This window comes from Zonotrichia albicollis, chromosome 6, assembly GCF_047830755.1.
Source record: "Zonotrichia albicollis isolate bZonAlb1 chromosome 6, bZonAlb1.hap1, whole genome shotgun sequence".
Lineage (NCBI taxonomy): Eukaryota > Metazoa > Chordata > Aves > Passeriformes > Passerellidae > Zonotrichia > Zonotrichia albicollis.
In genome coordinates, this window is record NC_133824.1 from 3269062 (window position 1) to 3287177 (window position 18116).

At 36.1% G+C, this 18116-nt stretch overlaps 1 protein-coding gene across 5 annotated transcripts in view; it reads left to right on the top strand.

Moving 5' to 3' along the window:
- PPP1R13B (protein phosphatase 1 regulatory subunit 13B) overlaps positions 1-18116 on the top strand; it is a 73881-nt gene that overhangs the window by 27863 nt on the left and 27902 nt on the right. For all 5 annotated transcript variants that reach the window (XM_074542287.1, XM_014264446.2, XM_014264449.3 and 2 more), the window contains exons 2-4: positions 526-673; positions 7259-7378; positions 8834-8901. In XM_074542287.1, the coding sequence (XP_074398388.1) occupies positions 526-673; positions 7259-7378; positions 8834-8901 (336 nt within the window). The remainder of the gene's footprint in view (positions 1-525; positions 674-7258; positions 7379-8833; positions 8902-18116) is intronic.

Genomic DNA, 18116 nt, shown 5'->3' on the forward strand with positions numbered 1-18116 from the left:
ATAGTGTTGTCACTACAGATGGGAATTAAGGTACAGAGAGAATGTATAAAGTGATTAATTTAATTTTAAGCAGGAGCCTATGGTAAGGTGTCTTTCAGAGTATTTAGTGCATTTTAGAAATACTTGTATTTGAGTACATCCTGAAGCTTCTGGTTACTTTGCCAAAGTGTGAATTTATTCTCAACATTTAAATGCTGTGATTTCAAGCATAACACAGCTGAAACTTGTTCCTTTCTTCCCAACCTTGCTTTCAGACAGAACTAAAGCATTTCAACTCAAGCTTTTATAAAAAAAATTGTCAATTCAATGTACTGTCAAAAAAAAAAATAAACACAGAGGACTAAATCTTTGTCAAAGTTACAGGAAACTGAAAACAACTTTGGAATGTATGTAAATAAAAATGTATGCCTACCAATACTAGGCATTTCCATTTACAGAGGGGGTAAAAAAATTTACCCATAATCTTTTTATGTCTCTCCTTTTTTTTTTTAATAGTCTTGCTGCTTTTCTTTTTATTTCTTTCAGATGATATTAACTGTGTTTCTGAGCAACAATGAACAGATTCTGACAGAAGTTCCAATTACCCCAGAAACAACCTGTCGTGATGTGGTGGAGTTCTGCAAAGAGCCTGGGGAAGGGAGCTGCCATCTGGCTGAAGTGTGGCGTGGAAATGGTGAGTGAAATGTTCACTGGAAATGGAGTTTAAGATGTGCATCAATTATAAAAACAGAGTGACTTCTCACTACTAATTATTTCAATGACATATTGTACTTTTTTTTTTTTTTCTTCTAGTCTAGTAGGCTTTGATGCAAAGGATGGTAATTCAAATCACTGTAGAGATAAATGTAATTCTGGAGTCTTCTCTGTTTTCTTCCTCAGCATGAGGCATTTGATAAAATGCATGTGTAAGCCCTGTTAGTGTTCTGTATTTGTTTTCCTAATAGGATGGAGGGTATTTAAATGACAGTAGGGAATCTCATGATGATGTTTTTTCAGTCAGTGGGTGCAGATCACCACCTGCATTCTTTCCACTCCTATTTCCTCATTGCTAACATGTGAACACTAGCTGAAATTTAAGAAAGGGTGTAGATGATTTTTTTCCCCTCTGTATCATGAATAGCAGATGTTCTCCAGACAGTGTTATGGTAAAATGGGACATAGTTAGTGTCTCTCACCTATTCATGAACATTTCCTCTCAAAGATTTGCCAGCCTCTCTTAAGGCAGGTGGTAGTGTCCATATCCTATTTGTGTTGCAATGATTATTTCACAGAATCATGAGGCAGGCAGTTCTTTTCAGGAATGAGTCAAAATCCATGCCCAGTAGATTCTGTTTTTAAATGGATTCTTGTAGTTGCATGTTTTACAAACCTCCAGGTTATTCTTTATCAATGTATGGATGGAAGCAGAATTGGTGGATGGGATAACAGACATGTTCATAGAATCACAGAATAGGACCATGGAAGGGTTGGCATTGGGAGGGACCTTACAGAGCCTCTAGTTCCAATCTCCCATTCTTATCTCTTAGTTATTAAAGTGACTCCTATTTAATGCAATTTGTTCTGTATAAAGGCTGATGAGGTCATAACTTGATATTGAATTCTTCAATTTTGTATAGAGGTGTTTTATTTTGACTGGGGCCAGTTTTGCCAGACAGACACAACAGGCATTATTCAGGTGCCTCTGGAACTTTTACCTATAGGCAGTCCATAATATTTTCCTCCTAGGAAAACTATGCCTCATCTTTTTCTAAACTGTTCCAAGACTTTGTAAAAGGAAAAGGTACCTGAAGAAGTCATTTCCTACCTAAGTGAAAACTCAGAGTTTAGGCAAGAGTGAACAGGGGAAAGGTTAAGAATTGTATGCCTGCAATTTTAGGAATACAAATTCAGTACACACTCGGATAGAAGACTTCTCTTTAAGGATAGAACTTGAAGAATGGTTAAAACTTCTTCAAATTGGAAATTTAGGTTATGGAGTCTATGATGCCGAGTGCATCACAGATTTCTAAAATGGATCTGCAGACTTCAACTACACTCAGATATTACCAATATTTTCCAATCCCTTGTCAGTGAGAGTTTCATATGTGGTATTGTTTATTCTTTTGCTTTCACAATACTTTGAAGGTGTACTTCTTTAAAAATGTAGGAAGGAATGTTGTCAACTAGCTTTAAAAGGTGACTGGAAACTGGAAAAGTGATCCACAGCATCTTCCTGGAACTTTTAAACCTTGCAAAACTTGGACCTTAGAAGCACAGGTTTTCTACGATAACTTTTAAGATTGAGAAAATATTTTGTCTGTTGGTGTAATACTTTATTTCTCAAAGTGTTAGATATTGAAAGCTACAAGCTTCTATAAAGTGGGAAATAGAGTTTATCCATGAAGTTGCAATAGAGGGACTAAGACTAAATTTTCTGTATCTGCCCTGAAAATTATCTTTGATCCCATTGAAGTCAGTGGAGATCTGGATATTGCTGTGAATAGAATAAGATGTCTCATTTTAGCTGGTTGTTTTCTGTTAATTCTGTTAAATTCCTGTTTATCTCACCCGGTTTTCTGAAGGGGATATCTGCATGCAGACACTTAGGTGAAGGAGCAGAGGCCTGCCCAGAGCTTCTGTCTATTATTAGCTCTGAGCTTCTGGTAAAACTCACATGAAGGTGCTTTCACAAAGATAGCTTTACTTTCTAAATTCCCTAGGTGATAACTGTATAGATCTATTCCACTGAAGTTGTAGAACAGAAAATACTGAAGAGAATGAAAGAAAAAAATAAAACACTCGCTTATGTTTCTGGGTCTTTGACCTGTAATGTCAGCAAAAATGATATCCTGCACATTGGCTTTAAGGCTCTCTGATGGGACTTTCAGCACAAATGTTTATTTCATTGTTAGAAAATCTGTGACCTCAGCTTCCTGACCCAAAGTCTACGGTGCATAGATTTCTCAGTGGAACAACCTGGGCATATATATTGTAATTTTTCCTACTGCTTCTTCTGAGAGCTAAATTGAACTCTTTTTCCACTGAAATATTTTAAAGAATTTTGCCTGGAGCAGAGTTCTGATTTAGAAAACAAGAGTCTGAACAGTTAAATGCGACAGTTACAACAACCAACTTGAAACTATGGTTCTGAGTGGGAAGTGTGAGGCAATTTGCTGTAAAACTGCTGCATGTTGTGCCAGTGGAAAAGCATATTTTATCTCTTTTATTACACTGTCTCTGATCCCTCACCCTTATCCTCAAAAGATCTGCAAGTGTTCTTTCAGAGGACATTTTGGAAAGTAAAATTCAAACCAAAAGTTAATACAGCAAATCATGGGCTGAAAAAACACGTTAGATTTAGTCACACACTGGAAGTGGTTTGTTTTGCTGGCAGTCTCTCCCTGTGGCACCAATGACAAATTACAGCTCCCTCCATAAGAGAGTCTGGCCTCTTGGGAACATGCTCAACTCCTCTGCTCTCCAGGTAGCCACAGCTTCTTTAGGCAGCCCAGCTGAATAATGCATTCTGTTCAGTCTATTCAAATTCAAACACTGGGGCTTGTGGACTGTAATCTTATCATCAGGTACAAATAACAGTTTGCATGCCCAAAAGCCTTTCTAAACTGTATTGCTTTTGCAAAATGCTGTCTATTTCAATAGTCTTCCTGTTTTGAATGTAGATGATAAACACTTGATTTTATTTTTAGAGGATGAGAGACCAATTTTCTTTCAGAAAAATGTTACTAAATCCAAAATTACGTAAGATTTCTACAGTGCAGAGGAAGATTATAATAGTTTAGCTGTTGGAAAATATATTGGTTTATTTATTATTGTAGCTTTCATTTCTTTGCTTTTGTGTGACAAAGAAATGGTTGAGGGCTTTATAAGAGTTGTAAAATAGTTTAGATGTTGTTTGCATCAGAGTTAAGCAACTGATTCTTCTCAGAGCTGCATGGCCTAAGCATTTCATTTATTCACATTTGATTTTGGTGTTTCATTTTCTGTTCCCTCTCCTTTCCAGTTTTTTGACATGAGTAGTAGTTGAAAAAGTCAACAGGGTTTTTGCCTGATATATCAGGCTTTGTCAGTTTGGAGCTTACTGTTTTTGCAAGGATTTCTCACGCTGTAACAGGAGCCAAACCCAGAATGTTCTTCCTCATTCCCCTGTTGTTGCAAATAGCAGGCAGTAAGGAGGGTCAAAGACAGGTGTGAGGCAAGGAACTTGTAGTATGTTTCAAGTACAACCTTGAAATCCACCCAGTACTTCATTTTTCAGTTCATTTACACCTGGAATGCCCTTCAGCAACTGGTCATAACATTCCTCAGTGTGGTGGTAACATAGGAGCCAAGAGAGTGTGAAAGAAATCATTTCTTACTCTGAGTATCGTTCTGCAAACCTGAGAAGGGAAAAACTCATTCCAGATATCACAACTTCCCTGTGGAGAAAATCCATTTTATTTTATTCTGGTGTCATGTAGAGGAGGCATAAATGTGTTTATTTCACATAGCAGGATCCTTGAAATCAGGATAAAACCAGATTTTGAAGACTGAAACATACTTTTAAGTAGTAAATTTGTAGCTCCACTAGAAGCATTTTGCAACTCTTTTCTGAAACATTGGTGCAGTATCTGTGTTTCAGATTTCCAGGGTGTTTTGTTTTGGAATACTTAAAACTAGCCCATCCTCAAAACTTTTACTTAAAGGGAAAGAGGTATAGCTCATTTCTCAGAAATATTTCAGAATCTTGATCCAACTTAAAATCGAAGGCAGTTTTTTCAGGTAAGTATGGGTGTATGCATTTATCACAGTTTTCTGATTTGTTATTCATGAAAACAAACGTTCTCTAGATAATTTTTAATGTATTGCTGAAGTATAGGAATCCAGTCTTTTTCTTATTACTCTACATTCATTTTCCTATTTAGTGTTTTCTTCACACTCTCAGAATGCTCTCTTCTATTTAATTTTTTTTTTATTATAATAAAGTTTGAAATAGTTTTGAGAAACCAGTTACTGACAAATATTTCTGAAGCTATAACAACCAGGGAAAATTTAACTGTAGTGTTTCTCTTTGTTTTAATTTCATTTTGGTTCTTAAAGAACAGGGATTTTCAGAAAATATCTCTTGTACTATTATACTACAAATATAAAATCATGCTTTCTTCTCACACTTCTTATGGATTTAAAGGATTGAAACTGTAGGAAAGAATGGGGATTTCAATTCTTACCATGTCTTGTGTCAAGTGTTAATGTCCATTTCTTCTTCCTCTTCGTTTCCTGGATTTGTTCAGTGCAGCCAGGTTGCACAGAATGATTAGTGCTGCTCCATCTTTTAATTATTTCAGTGATGATGATGATGCTGTTACTACTTTAACCTGTTTTCTGTCAACTTGAGGATAACATCCCAAACTGGTTTTGTGGAAGAACTGCTAAATTAGTAGAAAACTTCTTTGCCTTTTTTTTTCCATTGTCACTGTTTGAAATATATTAGTCTTAATTATTGGGGGTGCATTATGTAAATGACTCCTCTTACTTTGGCTCCTGGGATCAGGCCTTGCTTTTATTGAGACCAGCTCAACCAGGAGTGAAGCTGCAGCTGCTCCTCTCCATCCATAATTAGTCCAGCCCTGTTACCCCTGGGTTTGTCCAGCAATTGTTCTGTTTGGGAGAAATTCCTAAAGATTCATATCTTGTGTTCTAAAGTCTCTGAACTAAACCACTTAAATATTTTTACATTCAGTGATCTTTAAAAGACTCATGCTGCAATTTTAGTGGATATGCTTCAAAGCACTTGAAACCTTACTTTACTTTAGGAGTTGAAAAACCTGAAAATCATGTTTTTAAAATTCCTTTTCAAGAACTGAGCAGTAATAAGCTACTGACCTTATTCTTGTGTGCTTAAATATTATTGACAATGTTTCTACTACACCACTTGAGTGAGGCACAGGAAGAAGTGAAGTGAAGCAAATCAGCCATTTTTTAAATGTAATTGCTGGTTTGGGGGGGCAAGTTTGTTGGGTTTTTTTAATGATAAATAACCAGTAACCTGATGAATATGATTAGCTTGTGGTTTGAATGACCTTTCCCCACTGAAAGCAGCTAGATCTAACTTTGGCTAAATTGTGTTAATCACATAACTACTTGACATGACATATTTTGACAAAAGTTTATTAAGTCTATTGTAGAACTGTTGATTAAATTTTATTGGTTTTTAAAAATTAAGTATCCTAAGAGTATCAAGATGTGTACATCTATGTAGTTCATAATGTATATAAATTTAGGTACATTTCATTACATAAAGTTATATTTGTGAATTGGTTTTCTCAGGCCTTTCCCAAGATTGTTCTTATATTTTTGAATAACTTTGTCTTTTCATGTCAAATGAGTGAAGTATGAAATGGATAAGAGAGGCACTTTTCCCAGTGGGAGATAGTGTGCTTTGGGTTTTGGAAGCCAAAAGTATTTTGATTTTAACAACAAAGTATAGTATATAAAACAATAACATTTTATTCTGGTTAGAAGATATATTTTGGTACCTTAGCTAGTACTAGATCTTAAAATGGGGATTTTATTATCTTAATAAAAACAACTGGTAATAAATGCAAGTGTAATTATGGAAGCAGTGAAAAACTTGTCTTCTTAAATGCATTTTCATTTTGAAATACTAAATATATAGTGTGCAGTCTCTTACTAACAATATGTATGATCAATTTAGAAGACATAATTACTGTATGCAAATGTTTTCTTGGGGAGAAGCAAAGAGACTGACTGTTGCATAGAACTTAGCCTTTATTTGTTCAAAGAGTCGCCAGTAATTCCACACATGCTGGAAGTTAAAGTGTCTGGCACAGTGTATTAGAGTGGGAGTACCTGCTCAAGTCCTTAGGAGATTAAATGTCAATATAATGATAAGGCTTTTTGTCTGTGTGGAAACCCAGAGGTGCAAATTGAATGAATCATTTTAATAATAGAACAAATGGCCCAGTTGGTGTTGATGGGGAGCAAAGTTGCTATTTCCTAAATGAGGGTTCCTAAACACTGCTGTGGATTTGCAAGCTGCCTCTGTAGTCCTGTGGAGCAGCGAGCTGTGCTACAGCAACAGGCCAGCTTTTAATACCATGCATCCACTTGGTGCCTGTTTCTTAGACTTCATGTGAGACAAAATTCATCAGATAGGTTGAATTGGTACCAAAAAGGACATTCTGACTATTAGGAACAGTTCTGTGTAACCCTGCTTGGTTTTAAGGAGTTGTGATGAGGTGTTTTGGTTTTGCTCTTGCAGAGCGCCCCATACCCTTTGACCACATGATGTATGAGCACCTGCAGAAGTGGGGGCCACGCAGGGAGGAGGTGAAATTTTTTCTTCGTCATGAAGAGTCACCAGCTGAAAGCAATGAACAGAGTAAGTGCATTTATCCTGTACTGTTGTGACTGAAACAGATTTTAAAAGATTTCTGAAGTGAGTTTGGTTTTCAGTTCGTTCAGTGAACCTCAGTGGTTATATGTAATACAACTTCCTTGTACCAATGCCATTTTGGCACCTTTATTCTTGTTCTTGTGCACCAATTCTCCTCTTTAGAATAATTTTTACCAGTCTGTTGAGTAAGAGCAAGATCTGTTTGTATTCTGCTTAATTTGGATCCAGAAAAGTTGGTGGATATTAGAGACTTGATGTTGTTTTTTCTTATTGAAAGTCCCTACATTTTGAGAGGGTAGAATGATTCTTTTTTCTTCTTTCAGTTGCACAGAGAAAGACTTGGTAAAGTCCTTTGTCTCCTTTAAAAACTCAGATCTGTTTTACAGACATCACTGGCAGAGGTTTCAGTGCCTTTGCTTTCTCAATACTTCATGTAGGTATATTTAATAGTTGGGAAAATTTGCATCTTAAACTTGCTGGTCTGCTTGGTTCTATAGGAGAAGTGTTTATATGAAGCAGTGCCCTATCAAGTGGAGTTTCTTAAAAGGCTGGAAGAAAAAAATGGAAGTGTTTTAGCTTTCTGAACTTACTGGGGTAGACTGTACTTATCTATGAGAAGAGTTTTGAGACTGTAAACTTAATGGCTGTCAGACTGTGTGAAGGACAGGAAAGGTGTCTGAGTGAGGTGTGTTTGCATGCCCAGATTGTCCTGACTCATTCAACTAATCTGACTGCTTTTAACAACAGGATTTCAAGTCTTTACTGAGTCCTTATTGCTTTCAGCTGAGGCTCCTTCTCTTATTTTTAAGTGGTTCCTGCTTGTTTTGAATACAGAAGTAGCAGACCCAAAAATGTGTGAGGGAATTTTGTATTCATTAAGTACTTTGTAAAATAGTCTGTTATCCTTTGGGGAATACAAATATAAATTAAGATGCACTTAAATCCAACGAATTTCAGTGTAGAAGGAAAGCATTGCTCCTGACCCATGCTTGCAAGGCTTTTTAATCCATCATTGAGCTATGGATAGATTTCTAGATTAAAGTTGTTTATAAGTTAGACATTAGGAGAACTTCCTCTACAATCTTAATCTATAATGTGTTCAGTTGAAGCTACTGCTTCTCATGGACACAAAATATGAAACTTGAGTACATTGCTCTTCATGACATTTTGCCTGAAGAGAAGTGAGGAAAATAGAGCTGCATGTCTGTACTTTTAACTGAGGAGTTCTGTGAAGGAAAGGCTTTATTTCTGCTGATTCACTCCTTACAAATAGTAACTTTACTAGGAAAGAGTGGGAACTAACAGAATAAAAATTCACAGGTAAAAGTTTGATACAAGTTCTTGAACAGAATTCTCAGAACATATGAGAGCAGACTCAAGGGTAAAATACATTTGTGTTGAAAACTGAACTTTGCACTAAGAGTGATGCTTTACTTTTAGGTGGACGTCAAGCCCAAAATCAAAGGAATGGTATAAATATACCTGTGGAGAAAAGAACAGAGAATGGGGTATGTAATACATTTTAAAGGTTTGGATCAACACCACTCCAACACTTTGTGTTTTAAAAATTGTTACTTTTCAATGTGTGTTATGATGGGAACTGGGAAAAATATATTGATCTTGGTTTTGTTTTGATTTTGTTAGAAAATCAATGGTATGATGTGTCTTTTTCATCAGCTACTCTGAATTTTCTGTCTAGAAAGAAATTACATGATGTGAGAAGCTCTGGAGTCTTATTAATTCATGTTCTAATCTTGTTCTAATCTGTTGTATTCATTTTGTGTGAAGTAAAAACAAGCTACATTATACTTTCACACTTATATTGCCTGTCTACATATTTATTCCTTGATTTATCTCAGTGATACTGATTCATGACATATTGTTATATGTTGAAACATGAGGATGTATCTATGAATTGGGATTATTCAGATGCTGGTAGAAGAGCTTGCACACACCTCAGAGCCATCATTTTATACTGCCTTTATGCACTTGATTAATTTCTACACCTGGAGGTTTTTTTAACTGATATATTATTAGGTTTCTAATTAAAAATACAAATTACATACCATAGGCAACCCATGATTCGTGGCTTGAACATTTTCTCTTTTACACATAAAACATAGTATATCTCTTTCAAAATTAATGTGGCTTAAAAGCCTTCTACTCCTGAACTGAAACTCTTATTACTTTCTTCTCTCTTATCTTCAGTAGTAAAGAAGATTCTGCAAAGCATGGTCTATTCTTGTTTGTTCAGGACCATTCTGCTGCCTTTACCAAGACACTCCAGCTATAGTTAGCCATTTTTAAGTATTTTAAAATTTCAATAAATCTGTTTGAACTCACTAATTCATAGTTATATTATCTCAATAAAGCTCTGTCACTTATTACAAATATGTGTATGCTTCTTTGAGTAAAATAATACTTAAAGCTTAAAAGCAAACAAATAAGTTTTTTCAAGCTGAGAATCTTAAAAAAAAATGTGCAGATTGAACAGTTTTATGTTTGTGTATTGCCTGATAATTAACATTTAAAATTCACACGCTCTCCCATGTAGCAACAGAGTTGTTCAGTCAGTTTGCAGCTTTTTGCAGCTTGTTTTGTGTGTGGCATGTGGACCTAGGGGAAGGAATTTTTCCCCTATTCACAACAGTTAATCATGTATTGCTTTCCTTTTCTGCAGAGAGCACTGGCTGATACCCTGTGCTGCATGGATCATTTATCCTGCTGCCATTGTCATATTGACAATGTAGTGAGATCATGGTGCTCTAAAGTGCTGGGGGAACATAACTCTTTCATGACCTCCCCTGATCCACTCTTCTATGTGGGTTGTAGCTCAGATACTACATTTGAGACATAAAATATTTGAAAATTAGGACTGGCATGTGCAGAATGCCTTACAGTCTCACTTCTTGCCAAGGCTAAGCTTTATGATAGCATGGCTCTGTATTGAATTGAATTTGCTGTGAGTTTTATGAGTAAAGCTCAGATTTGATACTTGAATAACACTTCTATCATCATTCCATTCAGGACACATATTTTTTTTTTTTTTTTAATACCAAAAGTTGGCCACAAAATTAAAATCTGATGGGGAACTTTTGCCAGGTTTAGGAAATAAAGTGTATTAAATACCATATTTATGAAAATAGAAGCAAGACTAAAACCTGAGGGTGTTATAGTAATGTAAAATTGTAGTTGGTTTTATGCTAAAAATGGTACAAATTAGGTTTTGGAAGTGTTTAAAACTAAGATTTTCAATTATGCTAAGTTTTAAATCAGAGGGGGAGGGGGGAAAAGAGGTGGCTTCAGGATCAAGGATTTAATCAGCTTACACTTACGTAATGCATTAGGCTTATTCATTGTTGCTGGCAATGCTGGATGTTAGACTGGCCCTAAAATCAACACAAACCAATGGAGCATTGAAGACAGCTCAGATTTTACCAAATACTCTGCATTCAGGTATATTTTTATTATGTGTACATGCTTTAAGGAAATAGTTGATTTCTTGCTTAATATTGGGTAGAGCTGTAAATGTGATATGCATAGAAAACTTTAAGATGAATGTTAGTTTAATTGATTGAACCAATAGTGTTGGAAAAAACTTTGGGCAATCTATCCAGTCAAATTTAGATGATTCTATTAATTGGCATTTTGTCATATGCAGTAAGATTTTTTTGTTGTTGTTCTTTGCAACTATATGTGCTTGATCAGCAATTACTTAAATAATAGTTATCTTAAAATCACATTATGTAAATGCTTAAATTTCATTAGTTTATTTTCAAGTTAAAAACAGAATAGGCTAAGTCTCTTCCAGCAGTGAAATATTTTTTGTAAAAAGAATACTTACCTGTATTCATCTGGGAGCTTTGCATTCTGCATAACAAAGTCTGAAAGAAAAACTCTGTGAGGTTTTGTGAGCTGCCAAGTGCTCTTATTTCAGAGGTGACCTTTTGGGGTTTGCTTTTTGTTTACAACTTTATTTCTTAGAAGTGGAATTATGCTGTAGTCGGGACCTGATCTTTCTGCCAGTACACAAAGGTACAGATGAGTGAAGATCAGACTTACATAACTGAACATTTCCTTTGGCCAGGGAGATTGGACAGTGTCTCAGGAGGGATTCTCTTCTCTGAGAGCAGCTGCCTCTTCCTCTGCTTCCATTCTTTGGCTTGTGTAACTGAGCCAACTGGGGCTGAACACAAGTTGTAACAAGGGGAATTCTAAATAAATAAGGGGAAAAACATGTTTTATCATTGAGAGTAACAGATATTGGAACAGACTCTTCAGAGTCTGTGGAATTTTGATCTAGCTGAATAAAGTCCTGAGCAGTCTGAATTGCTCCAGTCAGGGCTTATTGAACCAGATGACTTCCAGAGGCTCCTTTCTACCTAAATCATTCTTAGATTCTGTGATTGGTGGCCATGAAACAGTGGGCAACCAAACTCTGGGTCTTGTTTGCTTTCAGATGTGCTGGCATGATCCAAGCACCATTCCATAGCAGCAGCAGCAGGGTGTGAACACTGAGGCAGAGCAAATATAGGTGAAACCACTGGGGGTCAGTGGCAGACAGGAGAGGCTGGGCAGCCCCATCCCGGCTGAGCTGCCCTCGGCAGGAGATGTGCACCAGATGCTGCTCTCCCAGAAGGAGCACCGACTGCATAATAACAGTTGTCCAGGTGAAAAGGTAATCAAAAGGTAATCAGATAACCCAGAAATTTCTTGGAGATGAGAAAACATCCCTTTTTTCATGGGGGGAAAAAAGGATGTGGTGCAGGAACATGACAGAAGTCAAATGTATTAGACTGAATTAAAGTAGATTAGTGTAATGAAAACAGTCTGTATATGAAAAAATACTCATTTGCTGTAGTTGCTTATATATAAATAACAATATATTTCAAGTATAGACTATTTTATACATAATAATTTACTTGAGGAGCATAAAATCTCAGTTTGTGGTCTCTGGTGCCAATTTTTTTAACTTATTTTTGCTGTTTCTAAAACTGCTTCCCTGATTTAGAGAGAATGATATCAATTAGCCTTTTTCTTAATGGATGTTGTCTGGAGACTTTGCCAAGAAATACAAAGTGGAACCTCATTTTATCTCACGACAGAATTTGTGTTAACATTAGTATAAAGGAAATTTGTGTAGAGGAAGAAAACTTGACCATCATCCCAAGCCAGAGACACGCTCCTGCAAATTTTCTTAGTATTGAAGCTGTGACCAGTAGATGAAGTCGAGTGTTAAAAGTTTTGTGCTGATTAGATAACAGAATTCATGCTCACTATTTCTGTTAAAGTGTCTCAAATCAAGCTCTTAGCAAAAATTACAACAGGTAGTCCAGCTGTTTTAGTATCAGGAGAATCTTATACTGAGGGAATTCTTAAGGAAATTCCATTAACAGATGTGTTAGAACTTCTACGTATGTGTATACACAAGGCAGTTTTTTGTAGAACTGATTTAATTTCAAAGAGTGCATGGTTGCTGATGGACACTCTGTATTCCACTCCATCATGACAGCAGGAAAGCTACACTGCTTTTGAGTGCCTGTGGTGTGACTTGTGCCATTCTATGTTTAGAGATTAGATAGATTTACAAGTGGGGCCAAAATCCCTGAATAGAATTATAAATTGTTCATTAGTTTTAACCATTTCATCCACATGAGTGTGACCAGCTAAAAAGGCATTAAACATCTAATGTACATTGTTTTATGGGGGGACATTTACAAGTATTCTTGCTCAAGCAACATCAAATCTAATTGTGAGGAAAAAGGCAAACAAGTCACATTTTTAACAGAAGTAATAAACTCAGATGAGAAATACATTATATGTATTTGCTTGAAGTTTCTCATTTGAACTATTGAAGGATAAAGAGCTTAGTCTGGATAGAAGTTGTTCTTCAAAGCTGAGCTGCAAATTCAATTTAATATAAGCTTGTAAGTATTAAGCACTCTGTTTATAACATTTAACAGTGTGCTTGGAAGGGGCTGCCATTCACATAAGGCAGGTTTTAATCAAATTTGTTTAAAATGAACAGAAAACTATGTCACTGTTGAAATTTAGATTTAGGTGTCTCATAGCAAAGTCAAAGCAAATAATTCCATTAAAAGATGATTTTAAACAATTTAGGTACAAACAATTTTAACAGTGTACAGAAAAGTAATTTTTCCTGAAGAAATATTCATGTGAGCTTTCTGGAACCTTTTGACCTTCTAATAAAAGGGTAATTAAGTCAGATTCAAGTTTTCCCAGTTTTCTGCTGCAAATTTCTCTGTTGCTTTTGTTAAAGAGACAAAAACTTGTCTGCTACTCCTGCTGTCAGAGATGTTCCCTTTTATAAAGTATAGATTCTGAAAATTGTTTATCTATTAGAGGGAAGCCTTTCTGCCCCTACAGCAACCTTTTGCACCATCAAATTCCTAGTTCAGTTCCTAGCTCAGAGTTAATAGAGTTTGGATTCTCCACAGACTGATAGAGTTCTTTAAGTCTGTCTGAAGCATTTTCTAGACAGCTGGCAGTATATTGCTCTTCAGAAAAATAGAAAAACTAATCCAACTAAAGGATTAAAGGGAAAAAAATTAAATTAGGGAGCAGAAAAAAAAATTAAAGTCTAAAGCTAATTTTAATGCATGCAAATAGCTTTTGAATTCTTGCCAGACTAGAAATCTGAGTCTTTCAGACCTCAGTAAAGGATAGTTATGTAGGGGAACATCTCTAAAAGACTAATAATTGTGTGATCTTCTAGAAAGTATTTCTGTGAAGCTGTAGTGAATTCAAATATTCTTGACCTCATACCTCCCTCTGAGGCCTTTTTTAAACCTTTTGGGCAGAATCACATCTTTCTTGGATTTGGAATAAAAACAGTATTTTAACTTGTCTTGTGCAATCTCAAATATATTGCAGTCCCTAATGGACAAAGTTACTGTATGTTTAGATTTTGTGAGAATAGGTTTCATTCCACTTACTCTGTGATTATTTTCCTATTACAATTTTAATTATGTTAGGATTAGTTTATGACTAATACTCACTTCTAACATCTGACTTAGTTTGGTTTGATGAGTCTAAAGGTTATTTGACTAGGTGGGACCAGGGAGCATTCTTGGAACCCACTTGGAACCTTGTGAAAGGACTGTTTTCCTCCATGTCTTCTCCATGTAGTTATGTAATTTTTAATCTCTGTCACTCCAGATACCAGCTATCTGTCTAGAGGGCTGTGGATATGAGAGTCACAGTATCCAGACTTGTATCATGCAGACATTTGCACACTTATTTGCAGTGAATGGATTTTGTAGTTCTGCTGCTTCTCTGGGAATCCAAGAGAGTTCTGCTCAACAAGTTACAGGAACTGAATATGTGGTTTTCTAGTTCAGAACATGCAAGAGATGTGTTCCCATTTTACAGAGGAGAAAATACCTAAGCTGTACTTCTTACTGAATCTCTATCTCTAGTTCCTGTTTTTGCAAATCTATCTTTGCTATTCTTCACTCGTGGCTTTGCAGTTTTATATACTTTTTATACTTAGCTGCAGATATCCATGGCAGGGGCAGGAGGAGAAGTCTGTCTGTTTGTTTAAACTCTAACTATGGTATTTATTTTCCTGTGTTTGTGTTGTGGACATGGAGCAATACAATTCACTCTTTTCCCTGGATTTCTAAATAAGTGAAGCATGTGAAGAATTGCTTCCAGTTGTCACTGCACACAGAGATCCTGAGCTGCTTGGCTCTTACATAAAGTTAGAACAAATTAGAATGAGTGTTTCAGCTGATGCATAACATTACACACATAAACTCAAATATAAATGCAGTAAATGTTTACTTTAAGTAAATGTTACTTAAAGACTTGATATTTTTCTGAAGCATTGCTGTGCAGCCCTTACACCTGCAATGTACACTTCAATGTCACAGCTGTATCCTTTTGTGGTCACATTAGTATCATTTTTATTTAAACCAAATATTTTAGTATCAAGTTATTTTAAGGAAGTTGGGACTTGTCTTTTCCTTTATTTCTGTAGATCGTTATAGGAGACTGCTTATGAAATTCACTGCGTGGCTCTGAGAGCTTAAATGTGGAAGTTTGAGAGTTTGGAGTGTTGCTCTGACTCTGAACAGCTTTCAGTTCAGAGCAGGAGACTCTACTGGTCTGTGCTAGGCCAGCTATTCATTTTCAGTCCAAATTTAGAGTTCTGTCTTTTATGTAGCTGTGTCATTTGCAGATCAGTGTTTTCTCTCATCTCTTCCATGGGCTCTGTGGTGTTTCTCATGCAGTGCTGCTGTGGCCTCCTTTCTCTGACACACCTTTCCATGTTCACAGACTTGCTCATTTAGTTTCCTGTCCATCTTGCCTCTGGACACCAGGCATCCCTATTTCCCACCTGCATGTTTTTCCCAGGCGAGTGAACCTTTCTCTTTCTCTTTTGGTTCTGCAGCTGCCTCCAGATCTAATGGCTGCTAAGTTTGTTCCCCCTGCAGTCTTCCTCGGATCAAAGCCGAGAAAAATGAAAGTCCCTCTGGCTGATTTAGGAGCCAGGGAGTTAAACTTGTTCTTCTTCTCGTATTCCTAGTGGATGATCGTACTCTACAGCTCATACCTTTACTTGCTTGCTAAAAATAAGCCTGCTCTTTATTCAGCTGGAATAGTCACTGTTTTGTGCTTGGACATAGAGTTCTTCACTGTTCTTCTGGAGACCCATTTGACTGGATCTCTTGTATAAGTGCAGTGAATCATGCTTGAATTACTTTCTTGAAAGAAGGAAGAGAGGGTGAACTTGCATGGCATCGTGAGTTTGACAAGGTAAATTACAGCTTTTAATGTTTGGGGATTTTATCTTCTACAGTATCCTGATTTGTAGATACATAAGAAATTGTTAATGGGGTGTAGTATTTTCTGTAATGTTTAATATCTAAAAATACTTAGGTCTAGGTTATCTAAAAATACTTAGGTCTAGGTTTTGCCTTGTTCCACTCTTCTCTGGCTTGCAGATTCTTGATTTATGCTATTGCACATACATGCTTTAGCTTTATTGCTGGCTCATATCTTCATCTTGTTGCATGCAAGGTTTAAGAAAAACCTGAATTATGTAGGGGAAAAGTAAATAGCAAACACTGGAAAGGTTATTTGCATCAAATTGTGGTATCTCTTGTGACTCTGTTTTTCTTTAATCTTAGTCAGTCTCTGTCAATAAAGAAACTCTTTGTTAAGTTTCAGGTGGTATGATTTGCTATCACTTTAAATGGTAAAATTGCATACCAAAAGCAATGATTTTTGTGATTTCTTTGGTATTCAGTTTTGGCCCAGCATTGCTAATAGTACAGAAATACAAAGGAACAAATAATCCATGTGTTTTTTCAAGCTAAATTGTCTATAGTCTTACACTTTCAGTTTAACCTGATAACTGTGAAAGAACTGTATATTGCTCAACATTTTCCATTGAATATGAAAAGTGCAATGAATCAAGCTGATTATAGTTGACAGCTGGCTTGATCTTGCCGTGATTAGGTCTTTTACTGCTGGCAAAATCCACTAGCCTTTTCCGTTAGCTGATTGCTGCTGAATGCACAGAGACAGCTTTTCATATCGATAAAGAGTTTGGGGAAACCTGCATCCCACATGGAGTAAAATGAAAAGGCATCCTACCTACTATTGATTGCACTGAGCCAAACAGCCATGCAGGAGCTGGTAAGATGTGCAGGGTTGTTGTTTTGGCTTGCTCACAACAAACTGTTAAAGCAGTAGTGTAGGCAGAAAAGAGCAGAAGGATGGAGCTGAAGCGTGTTGAAGCGTCGGAAATGTTTACAGCTGACGGGCAGTGCTGCGAAATAAAGATGTGCTCTCTTGCAATTAGATGGGAAAATAGTGAACAGGTAATAAATTGCTTTTCAAAATTTGTTTGTTTTGCACTTTGGTGGGCATGTTATTTAAGTGCTGTGCGGCTTTTGCACTTCAATTTAAATGATTTTGGGTTTAGTTGTCACATGATCAGAATGCAGACCAGCTTGGGTTTTGCAACACTTTATCTCTGAATTGAAATCTTTTATCAGATTTCTTTACATGCATTTACTATCTTTCTTATGTTTTAAGACTTTATCAAAAACTCATTACTTCAAAATGTCATGGTCAACTTTTGCCTTTAACAGTTTGCTTTTATGGGAAGTACAAATTGTACGCGAAGGTCACAGCACATCTTTCAGTTACAGGATACTTACTTGCTGTGCTTCTGTGTTTTAGAAATGTTTCATTCTACTATTCTTATATGAACAGTATTACATCATAGAAAAACTTGGTATTGAAACAATTAAGGGCAGAATAAACACAGAATTGGTGCTAAACATATTATTCAGACTAATGATAACTGCATCTTAATCATCCTTAGCAATCCTATCAGAATAAGCTGTTGCTCTTAGAAAAGAACCATAAAAATATAGTTCCAAGACCATTTCTAAAGGATCTAGACAGTGTATTTTCAATGTATATTGTAACTTGTCTACGACTCAAAATCACTATGAGTAAAAGGATCAGTGTTGTAAAAAGGTATGAGATTTTGTTCACAACTCATATTTCAACAAGAATGCATAATGTCTTTTAAGATGCTTTTTTTTAGGAGTATGAGGTTGATGTTTAATTAAAAATCAGCTACTGGGTATTTTAGCCAAGACTAAAATTAATATAAACATACTTAAGATTTCTGTGGCTGTTTAAAAGTGGCTGCAAGGACAAGGAAGAAAGTAGTGCTTTA